The sequence below is a fragment of the Odocoileus virginianus genome, chromosome 29, assembly GCF_023699985.2.
Source record: "Odocoileus virginianus isolate 20LAN1187 ecotype Illinois chromosome 29, Ovbor_1.2, whole genome shotgun sequence".
Taxonomy (NCBI): Eukaryota; Metazoa; Chordata; class Mammalia; order Artiodactyla; family Cervidae; genus Odocoileus; species Odocoileus virginianus.
In genome coordinates, this window is record NC_069702.1 from 26,634,672 (window position 1) to 26,654,074 (window position 19,403).

Here is a 19,403-nt window from a genome sequence, read left to right on the forward strand (position 1 = left end):
GTGGAGAGGCCTGACAGAATGTGGTCCACTGGAGAAGGGAATGACAAACCACCTCAGTATTCTTGCCTTGAGAACCCCATGAACAGTATGAAAAGGCAAAATGATAGGATACTGAAAGAGGAACTTCCCAGGTCAGTAGGTGCCCAATATGCTACTGGAGATCAGTGGAGAAATAACTCCAGAAAGAATGAAGGGATGGAGCCAAAGCAAAAACAATACCCATTTGTGGATGTGACTGGTGATAGAAGCAAGGTCCGATGCTGTAAAGAGCAATATTGCGTAGGAACCTGGAACATCAGGTCCATGAATCAAGGCAAACTGGAAGTGGTCAAACAGGAGATGGCAAAAGGAAGTTTAGTAGTCATAAAAATAATGTTATCTCTAAGTGAATCAACCAATATCTTAGACTAACAATTTCATCCTTATAAAAGTATTCTTAAATATTTATCAGTTAAGTTTATATCAACTTGAAGAAATCCTTGCTCCAACTGTAATCTCAAGATGAATTACAGGACACATTTACCGAGTACCCACTACGGGTCAGATACCGTTCTAAGCACTCGGCTAAAAAAAGAGCCAATAACAACAACAACAAAACCCAGACCTGTCCCCACTCTAGTCTAGTGAGGGTGACGGACAACCATACACAGGTGCTAAGTGCTATAAGCATGGTTCAGGATAATACCCTAAAAACAGACTCATGCTTTCTGTGAACTCAGAGGTAGCTAGAGAGACTTAAACTTCTTATTTCTGAGTGCAGTTTGACAATCTGGTTTTCAGATTTGAGCTTCTGTGTGTTAGTCACTCAGTCATGTCCTGACTCTTTGCGACCCCAGGGATTGTAGCCCGCAAGGCTCCTCTGTCCATGGAATTCTCCAGGCAAGAATACTGGAGTGGGTAGCCATTCCCTTTTCCAGAGAATCTTCCCGATCAAGGGATGGAAGCTTTGTCTCATTATGTCTCCTGCATTGGCAGGCGGGTTCTTTACCGCTAGTGCTACTTGCGAAGCAGTCTGACGATCTGATTTTCAAATCTGAGCTTCTAAATTAGTCCAATTCTTGATTTTTGAAAGTAGATATTTAAAAAGTAAGTGATGCACAGTTAAACCTATGGTAATTTGAGAAACTGGAGGGGTGAGGTTAATATAAGCTAATTTTATTCATGCCCCAAGATCTTCACAAAATGATTTCCTTTTTTACCTTTTTCTTGTTCAAGCCCATTCTGAGATTTCATCATTACATTCTGCACTGTCATTTCTCAAACACTATTAAACTTTCTGGTACATTACACCCTGCTCCTCCTTCTACTGTTCCCGACTTTTAGATGCAACTGCTTCCATATATGCTGACGTCTTCATTATGATAATGATCCAGCCCTCCCTGTCCCAGCAACTGTGCTATTAGATCACTATCTCCTTCTTTAATACCCACTGCTAATTGTATTTATTTATTCCCCACACATGATGATGTGGTCATTTCAGAACTATTTCATTCTTATTGTCTGGTTATATGGAATTTCTTTTTTACATTAATTTATACTTTACTGTAATTTACCAATATCTACATATTTTACCCTTAAATTCTCCTGGTGTTTATTAAGGAAGTGGAAATGTAGCAATCTTTATAGTTATTTCTTATAATTCTCAATTCTCTTCCCTGAAATTTCCCATTATCCAAATATTTATTTCTTGGGGATGACGGGAGGGCTTTGTATAGGGCAGTCTTCCAGCTTTCAGAATACTTTAGTATCTATTAATAGTTGGAGGCACTAGAACTAGAATACAAAGCAGAAGCAAGACCTGATTGCACTGCTCTCATTCAAAATGTCTTCTCCCTCCGGAGAAGGATGAAGTGTGCCCAGCTGGCTGTTTGCAGTAGCGGCACACCTGACCGGCGCCCTCTGGTGGTAAGTGGCTATCCTGAACAGGATGGCTGCTGCTCATCAAGTCTCCACAGAGGCTCTACCGCTGGAAGCCCGAGTACCTCCTGGCTTAGTGGCTCAGATAAAGAATCAACCTGCAGTGCAGGAGACCTGGGTTAGATCCCCGAGTAGGGAAGATCCTCTGGAGAAAGGAATGGCTGCCCACTCCAGTATTCTTGCCTGGAGAATTCCACGGACAGAGAAGCCTAACGGGCTATGTATAGTTCAAGCAGTTCAAAAGAGTCGGACATGACCGATGGACTATCACTTTCACTTGTTCATTTTATATAGGCTTGGCTCCTCCTTTTCCTTCTCTTATTTCTCTTTGTCTTTTCCTGTCTTATTTTTAATGCCTTGTATTCAATGCTGATTTGTTGTTTTTGTTCAGTCGTTCAGTCATGTCTGACTCTTTGCGACCCCATGGACCGCAGCATGCCAGGATTCCCCGTACTTCACCATCTCCCAGAGCTTGTTCAAACCCATGTCCATTGAGTCGGTGATGCCATCCAACCATCTCGTCCTCTGTCATCCGCTTCTCCTCCTGCCCTCAATCTTTCCCAGCATCAGGCTCTTTTCCAATGAGACAGCTCTTCCCATCAGGTGGCCAAAGTACTGTAGCTTCAGCATAAGTCCTTCCAATGAGTATTCAGGATTGATTTCCTTTAGGATTGACTGGTTTGATCTCCCTGCAGTCCAAGGGACTCTCAAGAGTCTTCTCCAACACCACAGTTTGAAAGCATCAATTCTTAGGTGCTCAGCCTTCTTTATAGTCCAACTCTCACATCTATACATGACTACTAGAAAAAAGATAGCTTTGACTAGATGGACTTTTGTTGGCAAAGTAATGTCTCTGCTTTTTAATATGCTGTCTAGGTTTGTCATAGCTTTTCTTTCAAGAAGCAAGCATCTCTTAATTTCATGGCTGCAATCACCATCTGCAGTGATTTTGGAGCCCCCCAAAATAAATTCTCTCACTGTTTCCACTGTTTTCCAGTCTATTTGCCATCAACTAATGGGACGGGATGCCATGATCTTAGTTTTCTGAATGTTGAGTTTTAAGCCAACTTTTTCACTCTCCTCTTTCACCTTCATCAAAAGGCTCTTGAGCTCCCCCTGCCATATGGGTGGTGTCATCACATATCTGAGGTTATTGCTATTTCTCCCGGCAATCTTGATTCAAGCTTGTGCTTCATCCAGCCCAGCATTTTTCATGATGTACTCTGCACAGAAGTTAAACAAGCAAGGTGACAACATACAGCCTTGATGTACTCCTTTCCCAGTTTGGAACCAGTCAGTTGTTCCATGTCTGGTTCTAACTGCTGCTTCTCAACCTGAATACAGGTTTTTTGGGAGATAGGCAAGGTGGTCTGGTATTTCCATTTCTTGAAGAATTTTCCACAGTTTGTTGTGATTCACACAGTCAACGGCTTTAGCATAGTAAATGAAGCAGAAGTAGATGTTTTTCTGGAAATCTCTTGCTTTTTCTATGATCTAACAGATGTTGGCAATTTTATCTCTTGTTCCTTTGCCTTTTACAAAGTGCTGATTTAAGCCTTTACAAAAGAGCATACAGTGAGTCCATAGCAGGAACTCAAGAATGTATACTTGTGACATAAGCTTTGATTTAGTCACAAAGAATGTCAGTGGTTCTGAAAAGAGGATTTTGATCACACATTTGTCATTTTTTATCAAGATTAGAAAAAAAAAAACCCATGAACTGAATGCACACTGAGGGATGTTACTCCACTAGAAGAAAATATGGATTTAATGTCATAATTGATAAATGGGAAATGGAGTCAATGGTGGAACAGTCTTTACAAGTTGGTAATACTGGATTCAACAACACCTTTTAAAGATAATGTAAATTTCATTCTGTCTAAAGTTAGAGATAAACCAGGAAGATCACTCTAATTTCTCTCTGTTCACCAAATCCTGAGACTGGTGTGTGGATCCTAGTATTTCTAAAAAGGAGTCGGTATTTGTCTCTGCTAATATATCAGCTGGTGCACAGATTTTACTTAATGTTGACCTATGGTATGAAAACTCTTAGTGCCTCTCTAAACATCTGATGTCTTACTTATATCAGCTCAGTTCAAAAATTTGCATTTGATATCTCCTGAATATAATTTTTCAGAAAAACAGGAAATGTGATTAGCTTTACCAGCTTACTGGTGACTTCGTGAAAGTGTAATATTTCTATTTTTACTCTACAAAGAGGCAAATTACTCCACCTGGAATCATTACATACATAGTCTGAGTTTCAGAGAAGGGTCTATATTATTTAAAAAGTGAGTTAAACTTGATTGAAACTAATTTAAACTATTATCATTCTCTTCATCAAACTCAATTTCTTCTGTAACTTTTACCCTCCCTTTGTAGTTTGTAAATATTCAACAACTTAACTGTAAAGTCTAGAAATTATCAGTAACATCTAATTGATAAACAAAGTGAAAAATGCCCCCATTCAAGCCTTGGATAAATCAAGAAGAGTCACAGTCGTCTGTAATGCAGAAATACTATGTGGCAAGAGTAAAGCTAGAAGTGAAGGGTAGAATTACTTTGTATGTTTGAATATAAAACAAATTAAGGGAAAAATCAAGATTCATTAAATAGAAGTGCAATAACTATTCTCTCTGTTTCTGCTCTTACTGTTCTAGAATCAGTTCTCCTTGACACATATAAGTATTATTTTAAAAACATAAGCCAAACCATATCTATCTTTTGCTTACAGCCATCCTTGGCTTATATGAAAGTCCCTGGAGGGTTTTCAAGATACTATATGAGCTAGCCCTGACTACCTTTTTGACAGCATTTCCTACCAGTCTCCTTTTAACTTATTCATGTTTGGAACCAATCATGCCAGTCAAAGAAATTGTCAAAGTACACATTCATTCTTGTGCTTAATCTATCATTCCAAAGACCGTTTTGGTTTTCCATAATGAAGTAACAAATGCTAACACAGGCATAATGGACCAATGTCATGACTACCAAAAGACAGAACGGAAGTTAGTTGTACATATACTTAATTCTTCCAAGAAGCTGTTCTTATAGACATGTCAGCAATCAAGGAGGGAATTAGTCTGCTGATGTGACATTTCAACAAATAACAGGCACTAAAGACTTACCTGCAGCAACTATGATAACATCTGCCAACAGAGTATGGATCTTCAGTTGCTCTTTGGGGGTATATCTGTGAGCTATTGTCACAGTTGCATCACCTGGAATGCAGAATAACTTCTATTAGTAATTACTGAGTTTTTTTTTTTAAATGAGGCTTCAATTCTAGAGGAGTTCCAGTAACATTCTAAGAATAGTAAAATTTCTTTGAAATTATCAAAACACTTTGCAAGCAAAAGCTAGATATGGAAATCTAGTGACTCAAAATATTGCACCCTTCAATTGACCAGTAGAAAGTCAAATGAGACTAAATGAAGGTATGTGCTGTTCATCATAGGAGATTTGCAAGTAGAGTCCTAGAAACCAAGGATTTTAAAGTTTTATATTGACAGGCCAATACATAGATGCAGGGGATACTCACTGGCTTGATAATAAGATAAACAAATATTGAAAGCAACAAAGTAAGTGCAGTGAAAATGGGACAGTGTGCTGTGGAAACATAGGTGAGAGATTGATTTGCCTTGCTTCATGGCAAATGAAAGGGGGAAAAGTGGAAGCAGTGACAGGTTTTATTTTCTTGGGCTCCAAAATCACTGTGGGCGGTGATTGCAGACATTAAATTAAAAGGTGCTTGTTCCTTGGAAGGAAAGCTATGACCAACCTAGACAGTGTATTAAAAAGCAGAGACATCACCTTGCCTACAAAGGTCCATATGGTCAAAGCTATGGTTTTTCCAGTAGTCACGCATGGATTTGAGAGTTGGATCATAAACAAGGCTGAACACTGAAGAGCTGAGGCTTTCAAATTGTGGTCCTGGAGAAGACTCTGGAGAGTCTCTTGGATGGTAAGGAAATCAAACTAGTCAATTGTAAAGGAAATCAACTCCGAATACTTGTTGGAAGGACTGATGCTGAAGCTGAAGCTCCTATACTTTGGCCACCTGATGTAAAGAGCTGACTCACTGGAAAAGACCCTGATGCTGGGAGAGATTGAAGGCAAAAAGAGAAGAAGGTAGCAGAGAATAAGATGATTAGATAGCATCACTGACTCAGTGTACATGAATTTGATCAAACTCCGGGAGAGACTAAAGGACAGGGAAGCCTGGTGTGCTGCAGTCCATGAAGTCACAAAGAGTCAGAAACAACAACAGCTGAGGATATGCCAAAGAAGGCTTCATAAAGGAGTCAATACACATTTTTAGCTCATGAAGTATGAACTGCTGCAGCTGCTAAGTCGCTTCAGTCGTGTCCGACTCTGTGCGACCCCACAGACAGCAGCCCACCAGGCTCCCCAGTCCCTGGGATAGTCCAGGCAAGAATACTGGAGTGGGTTGCCATGAAGTATGAACAACAGTATGCCAATCAGGGAAAGAATAAAAGGGCATTTCAAATTAAAAGGAAAGCAAGAAAAAGTGGACCACCTTTGAAATTATATGTTCAGGAAATGATGACATGGTCTAGGATATAACAGGAAGTACTCCATGCTTTAATAAAGTGATGTAGGAATAAGAGGAGTTGGCAGTGTGAGGGATACCAGAGCTTAATGTGTGAGCCAAAGAAAGGGAATGAGAGAAAGGCAGTGATGAGAGGAGTTAAAGGAAGGACTTCCAGTAAGAACATGGATGTGTTAAACAGGATCTTCTATCTGCTCCTCCCAGATAGCATGCAAAATTACGCAGTTAATGACAACAAAAACTGCACAATCCCCCTTTTTAGCAAAACTAGAAGACATGTTTTTCACAGATTCCAAAAATATGTAACAGTTACCCAGGTGCAGCAGAGTTAGTAGATATCACACAGGGAGAAAGGCAGAAAGAAGTTCAACCAATAACAACATGGCCAGTAGTGGCAGATCTCGGAAAAATGATGACAAAAATATACTTCCTGAAGGTGAAGGAGGTCATAGCAAATTGCAAAATCTGTCTCTCCTATTGCATGTAGGAATAAAGGCAGAAGAAGCCCTCTTGCACCTTGCATAGTTCACAGTGAGTGGTAACACAAAGACTCAGAGGAGCTGTTTAAGCAGGAAATGGCTTGACTCTGTGAAGGTGGTGAAGAAAAAAATCTGAAGGGTGCCCAGAATGTCTTCCCCAAACCCTAGCAGAAGTATCTTGCAAACAGCAGATTCAAGAAAATCCAACTCACTTCATGATAAGTAATCTAAAAAAGGATTTTAAACAGTATCCATAATACTATATAGGGGCTTCCCTGATGGCTCAGATGATAAAGAATCTGCCTGCAGTGCAGGAGACCCACGTTCGATTCCAGGGTTGGGAAGATCCCCTGGAGAAGGGAATGGCAACCCACTCCAGTATTCTTGTCTGGAGAATTCCATGGACAGAGGAGCCTGGCGGGCCACAGTCCACAGGGTCACAAAGAGTTGGATACAATGAGCCACTAACACTTTCATAATACTATATAAGGATCAGTCCTGGGGAATTTTGATATTAGTGGTAGTTGAATGACTGTACATTTGTCTAAATCCATGGAACTATACACCAAAAAAGTGAATTTTACTCTATGCAACTGTTTAAATAAATTTTCTTCTATGCAAATGTTTAAGTAAGCAAAACTGCCAGACGCAAGGTCAAAACACCAAAATATAATTTTAAGAATTTACCAACAAAGTAATAAACTCAACAGAAAAATGTTGTTATGGAAAAGTTGAATACTATGACCAAACACTACGCCAAACACTTGCTAGAACACATTGCTGCTCATAAGTCACAATTTGAATGATCAGTGCTTGAGTTACCAAAACAAATAAAATTCATATTAATGATAAACTGGATGAAAATATAAAACCAATTCTAGTGTTAAAAAAATCACCTTAGCAATTTTTATTGCTGCTTTTAACACAATTTTCCCTGAATAATGATGAATCTTGTTTATGAATTTGTCACTCATTCTTTCTCCGATCATTGCATTGCGAGTCACCCCATGCCTGCTTCCATATTCTGCTCTCCTGACTCCCACAAGACTGAGCTCTTTTTTTTCCTCCAAATTCCTTGGCCATTTCTATCCTCTCCTTGTCACCTATTTCCCAAGGTTCTATGATTTTCCATTCCATACCATTTCCCTGGGAACATCTGAACGGCTCCTATACCTTTAAAAGTGATATTTCCTCATATGACTTCCAAACAGACCCCATTAACTCTATTCTTTTACTCAAGATCTACTTGTCCAAGTGCCACACATAAATATAAATGGATGATACATGCACTAAAACCCAAATTCCTTCACTCATTGTGTCCTCCTTCATGTCTGCTAGCTGCAAATGCCACTGCAAACCTGCTCTCCTCCCCATGTTATCTACTCTTATAACGGCACCACCTTCCTTCTATTTTCTGCCCATAAACTTGGCATCATCTATGAAGTCCCCCCTCCCTTCACCACCACCTGGGGTCGAACATCACAAAGTCTAGTCAGAACAGAAGCCGTGTCCTTCGTATCAGTTTTCCTTTCAAAGTCTTGTTCAGTATCTTGCATATACTGAGAGGACTCTCAGTAGGTATTTATTAAACAAATATTACTATAAATATTTGTTATATATAAATATATATTTCTTATTATGTTTGTTATATATAAATATTATTAAAGACATGTAGTTACTAAAAGTAAGTACGAGCTGTAAACAATCAACAAATGTAAAGTGTATGTCTAGAACCATCCCAAGGCACCAGAATCATGAAGCATCCTCCCATCTCTATCTTAATACAGTTCTCCTATTTTTAGAAAACTTCCCTTAGATGTTAACAGCCCACTCAAGCATTCTCTTGTTCCAAATGAGAGACCCCTGGGACTTCGCTAGTGGTCTAGTGGATAAGACTCTATGTTCCCAACGAAGGGGCCCGGATTCGATCCCTGGTCAGGGAACTAAATCCCACATGCCACAACTAAGCCCGGGTGCTGCAATTGCTGAGCCCACCTGTGGCAAGTAGAGAAGTGCATGCACCACAGTGAATAGCCTGAGTGCCTGAGTGCCTCAATGAAGACCCGGCACAGCCAAAAAATAATAATTAAAAAACCACCAAATGAGAGCATCCCAGATCCTTTCAAAAACAAAAATTAAAACCAAAACCAAACCAAAACCTCCCACTTCATCATTCCTGACGATTTCACTAGGGAACTGAGTGATATATAGTTCAGTGAGTTATATACACATATAATTAACAACCTATAAAGCTTCAAGCAAAAGAAAAAAAACTGAGATGAATTTCAATCAGCATGGAAAGATCTTTTAGATAACTCTACTTCTTAATTAATAATATCTAGTTAATTCTCTTATTTTTACTCCTGAGTGTGGCTAGGAATACTCATGGCAATATCAAAGTCTTTTTTAGACTTGATGGATCAGTTTCTGACTGCTGCACAATCAAACCATGGGAAGGTTTTTAACCTACTATTCATTAGAATAGATGATGACAGCAAAAGAGAAGTGAACCAAGGGAGTTAAGAATAAATGTATTCAAATAATGCCTCAGACTCTTCCGCATTTGCCCCTAGATACCTGTTCCTGGAGGGACTCCCGTGGTCGGGTGGTCCTGTGGTTAAGGCTCCATGCTCCCAATGCAGGGGGACCAGGTTTGATCCCTGATAGAGGAACTAGATCCCACATGCCACAACTCAAGATCCTGCATGCTGCAGCTAGAAGATCGAGCACGCCACAAATAAGACTCAGCACAGCCAAATCAATAAAGAAAAATATTTTATACTTCCCTGCGGCTCAGCTGGTAACAAACCCGCCTGCCAGTGCAGGCAGATGCAAGAGATGCAGGTTCGATCCCTGAGTCACAAAGATCCCATGGAGAAGGAAATGGCAACCCACTCCAGGATTCTTGCCTGGAGAATCCGATGGACAGAGGAACCTGGCAGGCTGTAGTGCATGAGTTTGAAAAGGAGTTGGACACAACTTAGTGACTAAACAACAAAACCCTGTCCCTTTTCCTGTGAGTTAGCTGTCCTAACCCTACTCTTATTTAATCTGTCTTACTTGGCATTGTGAAAATTTTGTCATTTCTGTTTTCAATTCTGGTGTTCCATTACTTTTCTTCAGTGAATCCCAGGGCTTGCTGCACCTAGTCATTTCTAGTGCCTTAGCTTTTTCCCTAGGATAATCAGAACCAACAAGTTACCGCAGCCACAGAATGACGCATATCTTTGACCCTCAGATGAGTTTTTCTCACACTCAGCTTTATCCTCTTAGTGGGCATATGATAACAGCCTGGGCTCAGGCCTCTTTTTCTCTATCACACAAATTTAGGTAAAAATGTTTTATAAGAAGAGTCTTAAGCAACTTTATTGTGCCCAGTGTTTTACATCATATTTGTAAGATATAATAAGAATGAAAGACTTAGGACCTATCTCCTAGAATCATAGAGCTCTGTTAGAACTTAATAATTAGCTGCTGGGCAAGAAATGCTTCTGACTATATAAGTCTACAGTCAGTCAAGAACCATTCACTGGGAGCCAGCCCCCTGCACAATCTTCTAGGCTATCATTACCTCTGTGATTTATGCAAAATTGCAGATTGTAGCAAAGGGTTGGTGGCCATTAACACAGAGTGCCAACTGAGGAAATTAATTTTTGATGTTAGAAATGCTAAGACAACACAATATGATTATTTTAGAGTATCATTTTTTTTTGTTAAAATTACCTAAATGAGGAATTTACTTTTGTCAGGCATTTCATTTATTCAACAACCAAGAAATAATCCCAGGGCCATGCCAAGTAATGGAGACACACAATTCTCTACTCTCATATAAAAACAGATCTGTAAATTGGAACTGTAATACAGTGTGATAATTCTACATTAAAAGGAGATATAAGTTACAGAACTGGCAGAGAGAACCATGATCTACTCTAGCTAAGAACCACTCGGGGGCACTTAAAGCTCCTAGAGACAGATTCTTAATGTGAGCAGGAATTTCGTTTGCTTCTGCTTCAATTCCCTTATGCTTTTCCTATCTTTTCCAACTAATAAATTATTTTCCATAAAAATAATTATGGGTATTTTATTTAGCCCAAACTGTTAGAGAGTCCTTCATATAATAGCAAAACTCTACCTTTTTGCTATGATCCTAGATCTATCTTTCTCAACAACACAGGGCAAGTCTCATCTTCTTTATCCATGAGGCAGACCTTCAAACCTGTATTTGTTTGTCCCTGCATCAGCAGATGAAGCAAAATGGCAAAACCCGTAGGAGCTAGAATCTCACATGTAGGGTATTGCTTTGTCAGCTTCTCTGGATAAGGGAAAATTGCATCATTCCTGATATATTTAACTTATACCAAGGTCTGGCTTAAGGGAAAAAAAATCAAGGAAGTAGGAAAGAAGGAAAACTTCTTTTTGTCAAGAAGGAAAACTCAGTACTCATCAACAGAACAGTACTAGACAGAAAAATGAAGCCTGAGTTCTGTTTTTGGACAAATGACTCCAGAGGCCTGAAGGTTCTGAATTTAAACATGTATCTCTTTCTCTCTTCACAAGCTGCTATTTTATATCTTTAAGTGTGAAACAGAAAAACAAAACCCTTTCTACTAAGAAATGCTCCATGGAAGCTATATGAGCAGAACCAAAGCATATGTGATAAAAACAACCCTTATGTAAGAACTTACTACACAACTAGCACTGTTCTAGTTACACATATTAACTCATAACAATCCTCACCAAACACTGTAAGTGTATTTTTGGGAGGTAGAAACTAACATTATTTACATTATATAAACGAGAAAACACAAAGAACCCATAATTTGTCCAAGGTCATAAATCTATGTAAGAGCCAGAATTCAAACTCAGCTCTTGAGGCCAAGCTCCTAGTCACTTCACTGCACAGCCTCCACATGGGACCGAAAAGAAACGTGCTCAGAGCAGTAGAATCAGAGCTGGCACACACTGTGCTTTCACTTTGGTCAGCAGAATAGCATTTCTGGGATTATCATGCTGATACTAGGGAGGCCAGGGAGGGATCTCGATGGCACTTCTTTTTCCTTAGGCATAAAGTCTGCCTTCAAATCCCACCCAGAATACACCGGTATTACTGATAAGAGCACATCTGATGGAAAACATTATGTGCCTCTAACACAAAAAAAGACAGTTTAGGCTTTAACTTTTGTGCATGCTCAGTTGATCTATGTCTCTAACTCTTCATGACCCCATGGACTGTGGCCCTACCAGGCTCCTCTGTCCATGGCATTTTCCAGGGAGGAATACAGGAGTTGCCATTTCCTCCTCCAGGGGATCTTCTTGTAAAATAATCACTAGCCAATTTTTCCAAGTGGGAAGCAAGGAGATCAAAACAGTCAATCCCAAAGGAAATCAATCCTGAATATTCATTGGAAGGACTGATGCTGAAGCTGAAGCTTCAATACTTTGGCCACCTGATGTGAAGAGCTGACTCATTGGAAAAGACCCTGATGCTGGGAAAGATTGAAGGCAGGAGGAGAAGGGGACGACAGAGGATGAGATGGTTAGAGAGGATCACTGACTCAATGGACATGAGTTTGGGCAGGTTTTGGGAGATGGTGAAGGACAGGGAAGCCTGGGGCACTGCAATCATTGGGTCACAAAGAGTTGGACATGACTTAGTGACTGAACAACAACAACAATTTTCCCAGATCTTAAAATAATATTGTACTCTCTTAGCTCCTGAATTCCATTTAAGTTTTCTGTTTCAATTTCAGCTGATTTTTCTTTATTTAAATAACTTTAGATGCAGTTACAGTGTACTCAGATCTAAGCCTTCTTTTCATATTTAAAATGGGCCAGACTTTAACCTGGCATCTGGTCAAGACCAGGCTGGTTTGATTTGCTGTTTATCAGTCTGTCAGTTATCTTCCAAACACTTTGGGTTGCTAGGTGGATGCAAACTAAGGAATATGGTTTCACATTTAGTCAAATACCATTTCAATCTCACTCCTTTTACATCTACCTCAAATTTCTTTTGTGAGAAAGAGTGTTAGGAAAGACTTACTGAATCATAACCACCTATTGCTCTAGATAATTAAAAAGTCTGCCCCTGGTTTCAGCCAGAAATTATTGAATTTAACACATGGATTCATCATCCAACAAAGATAATACATAAATGAGCAAATAAATCTATAATAAAAATTTACATAAGAATAAATGTTATGAGTAAAAGCACAGAATAAATGAATAAAGAGCAACAGAATAGGTGCTATTTTGATAAGGTGGTCGGGGACAACCTGTGGAGATAACATTTGAACAGAAACCAGAAGTAGTGAGGAAATAAATTATGTAAATAACTACAAAAAAGAGCATTGTAGGCAAAAGGAAAGCCAAGAGCAAAGATCTGACACATGAGCATGTATGACATGTTCCGGGAAAGCAAAAGGCAGGTGAGGCTGGAGGGTAGTGAGGAAGCTAAGAATGGTGAAGTGAAGTGAAAGTCGCTTTGTGACCCCATAGACCATACAGTCCATGGAACTCTCTAGGCCAGAATGCTGGAGTGGGTAGCCTTTCCCTTCTCCAGGGGATCTTCCCAACCCAGGGATGGAACCCAGGTCTCCCACAGAGATAACATCTGAATAGAAACCAGAAGGAGTGAGGAAATAAATTATGCAAATGACTACAAAAAAGAGCATTCTAGGCAAAAGGAAAGCCAAAAGCAAAGATCTGACACATGAGCATGTACGGCGTGTTCTAGGAAAGCAAAAGGCAGGTGTGGCTGGAGGGTAGTGAGGAAGGTAAGTGGTAGGAAATGAGTAAGGAGACACACGTCGGATCATGTAATATCTTGCATATGACAGCAAGGGATTTGCCTTCTATTCTGGCATTTTGTTGCTGTGAGTATTACGGGAAGACACCAATGACTGAGACACAGCACTTGGAAACTAGACTGGATGTGGGAGATGGGAGAAAGGCAGAAGTCAGTTTATAAAATGTGTACCTTTTATAGTGTGAGATAATGGCTTACTGACCGAGGGTCTTATAAGTGAATGTGATGAGCTCATAGATATGTTTTGCACAGATTGCTAATGGATAAGATAGGGAGTGTGAGAGAGAGAAGTCAAGGATGGCCGGAGCAACGAGGTGAACTGATGGTGACATTTACTAAGATGATGAGGACGATGGGGAGTAAAATTACGAGGGAAGGTCTGTGTTTGGTAATTTTGAGACCCCTGTGGACCATCCACTGGAGTTGTCAAGTGGACAGTGGTTACAAGGCCGTAGAGCGTAGGGTGATACGGGTGGGTTTGAAGCTGTGAGGGGGGTATTTGCAGAGACATGGGTGGGCAAAGGCTGTCTCACAGTGAGATCAGCCAGAAAAAGAAAAACAGCATATATTAATGCATATGTGTGGAATCTAGAAGAATGGTATAGATGAACTTATTTGCAAAGTATAAATAAAGACACAGACATAGAGAACAAACATATGGATGGCAAAGTAGGAGGAGGGTGGGCTGGACTGGGAGACTGGGAGATTGACATATATACGTACTATTGACACCAGGTATAAAATAGATAACTAATGAGAACCTACTGTATGGCACAATAAACTTTACCCAAGGCTCCGCGGTAACCTAAGTGGGGAAGGAATCCAAAAAAGAGGGGATACATGCAACCATACAGCTAATCCACTTTGCTATACAGCAGAAACTAACACGACATTGTAAAGCAACTATAATACAAATTAATTTAAAAAATTAAAAAATGAAGCTATGAGGCTGGGAGAAAATGCCTACAGAGTGACTCTGGAATAGGAAGTGAAGTCCTGGACTCATTCCAATGTTCTGAGCTTCATCTTCAATTGCTATCATTGTGTTAGATTCTTTTATGAAGCTTTATAAAAAATGCTGATATTCAGATCCTCCTCACAAAGAGTCTGATATAACTGTTCTGCATTGGGTTCAGGTGACTACATTTTTAGAAGCCCTCAGATGATACTAGTGGACAGCTAGGTTTGAGAACACTGGTTTAGAAGGTGGGAAGAAGAGAATAACTCAGAGACTGAGAATCAGAAGAAATGTGTGAGTGAGATCAGAGACGTACATGCCAATGGTAGCTCTGACCTATGCTAGACAACGAAAGAAATAACTATAAAATATGACCATTTCATTAAATTAGAAAGCATATGAATATTACTCACTCCATTCATAGTTCCCTGCTTATAAGGAATTTAGGAGAAATTACTTTTTGGCGTTAATATCAGAAAATGCAGAAAATGTTTCATTTATTCTGATCATGTGTTTATTTTTAATCCTAAAGACACTTAATTGGGTAACTAGTCATTTTGTTTTCCTGCTAAAAGGCTCACAGAATGAAATTACTGACCCTAATACAGAAAGTATAGTTTAGACCCAATTAAATTCACCAAACATATATTTAATGACAGTATATAACCTGCAGTGTGTTTGGCAAGGGAAAATATCCATGAAGATTTAATGATATGCCTATTTTTAATAGTAGCTTTATTCATAACTCCATTTTAGTTTCAGGTCTTTTTTTTTTTTTTTTTTATTTCAGGTCTTATTTCTCCTTTTTCTTAACTATTTCTCATTTGCATTGTGCTTTGCATATTGTTGTGAACCACTTTAAATACTTTTTAGAGCAAGTACACTAAAATAGCTAATGTGAACTGAACACTGAGTTTCAGGGAAATACAGGAACACAGGGTGCACTCAGGCAATATGATCAGAGCACCTAGTCTCATTAACACTAGGCTCTCCTGCTCCAGGAGTCCAACTTTACCTGTTAAGACTGCAACTATGGAGAGAACAAGTTAACAGTTATAAATGAAAACATTGGCTTTGAAGTCATATTTTTAGGTTTATTTTCCTATTAATAGGGATAAAATTTGTTAAATCATCCACATGAATAAATTCCCCAGGTGACCAAATTCCTCATGCTACCAAGCTGCTGGGTCAGGATTGATGGTAGTATTCCTGATTGTGAAACAGATTTTAAGCTATATAAAAAAACAAGAAACAAAGCAATCAGACCAACCCAAACCCTAGCCAAAATGAGGTAGCCAACTCAGTCATGGGACAAAGGCTAAGTGTCAGCAGGAGCCAAAGTGTTACCCTTTGCTTTCTAGTTGTTTTGGCTGGGAGATGTGTGTATGAGGTCTATTCGCTAAAGCTTTATATAATTTTTGCATTTATTTTCTTTCTTCCAAGATTAACAGATGAAAATAAACTGAGGACTCTTACTACAATGTCTGCTTTTGCAAACTTGCTTACAAGGGCATAATGTTTGTCATTCAGTCGTGTCCAACTCTTTGTGACCCCAAAGACTGTAGCCTGCCAGGCCCCTCTGTTCATGGAACGCTCTAGGCAAGAATACTGTAGTGAATTGTCATATCCTTCTCCAGGGGATCACTACAACCTAGGGATCGAACCTGGATCTTCTGCCTTGCAGGCAGATTCTATACCATCTGAGCTACCAGGAAAGCCTTAAAAGACCATAGGCTGATGCTAAATAAGTTTTCTCAAGGTCCTGAAATTGAGAGTGAAAAATGCAGACATCTTGAAGAACAATACCCTGCTTATTGCCCTATTCATCCTCTGTGTGGAAAAAGGCTAGATCTCTGGGGTATATCAGCACATATATAGCAAATATATAGATGCAAATATGGCAACTATAAATATACATTCAGTTCAGTTCAGTTCAGTCACTCAGTCATGTCCAATTCTTTGCAACCCCATGGACTGCAGCACGCCAGGCCTCCCTATCTATCACCAGCTCCCAGAGCTTATTCAAATTCATGTCCATCGAGTCAGTGATACCATCCAACCATCTCATCCTCTGACATCCCCTTCTTCTCCCACCTTCAATCTTTCCCAGCATCAGGGTCTCTTTTCTAGTGAGTCAGTTCTTCGCATTAGGTGGCCAAAGTATTCAAGTTTCAGCTTCAGCATCAGTCCTTCTAATGAATATTCTGGACTGATCTCCTTGAGGATAGACTAGCTGGATCTCCATGTAGTCCAAGGGACTCTCAAGAGTCTTCTCCAACATCACAGTTCAAAAGCATCAATTCTTTGCTGCTCAGCTTTCTTTATACTCCAAGTCTCACATCCATACATGACTACTAGAAAAACCCTAACTTTGACTAGATGGACCTTTGTTGGCAAAGTAATATCTCTACTTTTTAATATGCTATCTAGGTTGATCATAGCTTTTCTTCCAAGGAGCAAGCATCTTTTAATTGCATGGCTGCAGTCACCATCTGCAGTGATTTTGGAGCCCAGAAAAATAAAGTCTCTCACTGTTTTCATTGTTTCCCCATCTATTTACCATTAAGTGATTGGACTGGATGCCATGATCTTAGTTTTCTGAATGTTGAGTTTTAAGCCAGCTTTTTCACTCTCCTCTTTCATGTTCATCAAGAGGCTCTTTAGCTCTTCTTCGCTTTCTGCCATAAGGGTGGTGTCATCTGCATAGCTGAGGTTATTGATATTTCTCCCAGCAATCTTGATTCCAGCTTGTGCTTCATCCAGCCTGGCACTTCCCATGATGTACTCTGCATGTAAGTTAAGCAGGGTGACAATATACAGCCTTGACGTACTCCTTTCCCGATTTGGAACCAATCTGTTGCTCATGTCTAGTTGTAACTGTTGCTTCTTGACCTGCATACAGATTTCCCAGGAGGCAGGTCAGGTGGTCTGGTATTCCCATCTATTGAAGCATTTTCCACAGTTTGTTGTGATTCACACAGTCAAAGGCTTGGCATAGTCAATAAAGCAGAAGTAGATATTTTTCTGGAACTCTCTTGCTTTTTCGATGATCCAATGAATGTTGGCAATTTGATCTCTGGTTCCTCTGCCCTTTCTAAATGCAGGTTGAACGCCTGTAAGTTCATGGTTCACATACTGTTGAAGCCTATCTTGGAGAATTTTGAGCGTTACTTTGCTAGTGTGTGAGATGAGTGCAATTGTGCAGTAGTTTGAGCATTCTTTGGCATTGCCTTTCTTCGAGATTGGAATGAAAATGGACCTTTTCCAGTCCTGTGGCCACTGCTGAGTTTTCCAAATTTGCTGGCATATTGAGTGCAGCACTTTCACAGCATCATCTTTTAGGATGTGAAGTAGCTAAACTGGAATTCCATCACCTCCACTAGCTTTGTTTGAGGTGATGTTTCCTAAGGCCCACTTGACCTCACATTCCAGGATGTATATAAATATACATATATAGATTTATATTGTTTTAGAGGGAAAAAACAACTTCCAGGGTCAAATACCAAAGACTTTTACTCTCAGAGTTGCACAGTGCTCACTATATTAAAGGCTATATTATATTACTATATTCACAGTCAAGATATATGTTTGATTTTGTTTAACACAGATTTCCTAGACTTATTTGACTAATTTTTGTCCTTTCAAAAAAAAAAATTAACCAGCAACCAGTGTCAGTCGCCCAGTTGTGTCTGACTCTTTGTGACCCCACAGACTGTAGCCTGCCAGGTTCCTCAGTCCATGGAATTCTCCAGGCAAGAATACTGGAGTGGGTTGCCAGGGGATCTTCCCAACCCAGGGACCGAAACCAGGTCTCCCGCAAACGCATCAAAAAAATTTTTTTTTCTTTAGGTAAGAAATGGATTTATTTAGAGAGAAACACACTCAATAGACAGTGTGTGGGCCATCTCAGAAGGTAAGAGCCCCTAAAATATGGGGTGGCAAGTTTTTATCTGCTGAGTAATTTCATAGGCAAATGAGTGGGAAGATTATTCCAACTCATTATTATTCCAATTATTATTCTAATTATTCTCCAATTCTTTCAGTTATTCCCTGATCATTTTGGGGGAAGGGACAGGGATTTCCAAGAATTGGGCCATTGCCCACTTTTTGGCCTTTCATGGTTAGCCTCAGAACCATTTAAAATCTTGTGGTACATCAGGGCTTCTAAGATTACAGTTTATGAATAGCTGTGTTAAAACCTTTGTGATACTCACAGTCTACAAATAAAGTGATCTTTTCATTCATTTATTGAACAAAGAATTTTTGGAGAAATATTGTGCTACTAATAGACTCTGGAAATAAAATGGGAAGATAAAGAAATCTGGTTTTTGCTCTTGTGGAGTTAACAGTCCAGTAAGTATGATGAACACTAATCAATAATGACACAAATAAATTATGATTACAAACTGATAAACATTGTGAAGGAAAAGTTCTTTAGCGTGTCTATAGAGCTGTGTGAGGGAGTGGGATAGAGTTTCAGAGAGGCCTGTTTGAGGAAGTTCTATCTGATGTTCTTACTTTATACATATAATAATTGCATGGCATCGACTTGATTTTTTAAAAAATCATCAACTCATCATTTACCATATGGTATGAATTATTTATTTTGTATAGAGTGAAACTTTTCCTTGAGATATTTTAGAAATTTTTAATAACTTTAAGTAGTATATA

General features: G+C 39.4%; 1 protein-coding gene across 3 annotated transcripts in view; it reads right to left on the reverse strand.

Moving 5' to 3' along the window:
• Positions 1-19,403, reverse strand: part of MTHFD2L (methylenetetrahydrofolate dehydrogenase (NADP+ dependent) 2 like) — a 146,286-nt gene that overhangs the window by 72,036 nt on the left and 54,847 nt on the right. For all 3 annotated transcript variants that reach the window (XM_070458299.1, XM_070458300.1, XM_020884858.2), the window contains one exon: positions 5,046-5,138. In XM_070458299.1, coding sequence (XP_070314400.1) covers positions 5,046-5,138 — 93 coding nt within the window. The remainder of the gene's footprint in view (positions 1-5,045; positions 5,139-19,403) is intronic.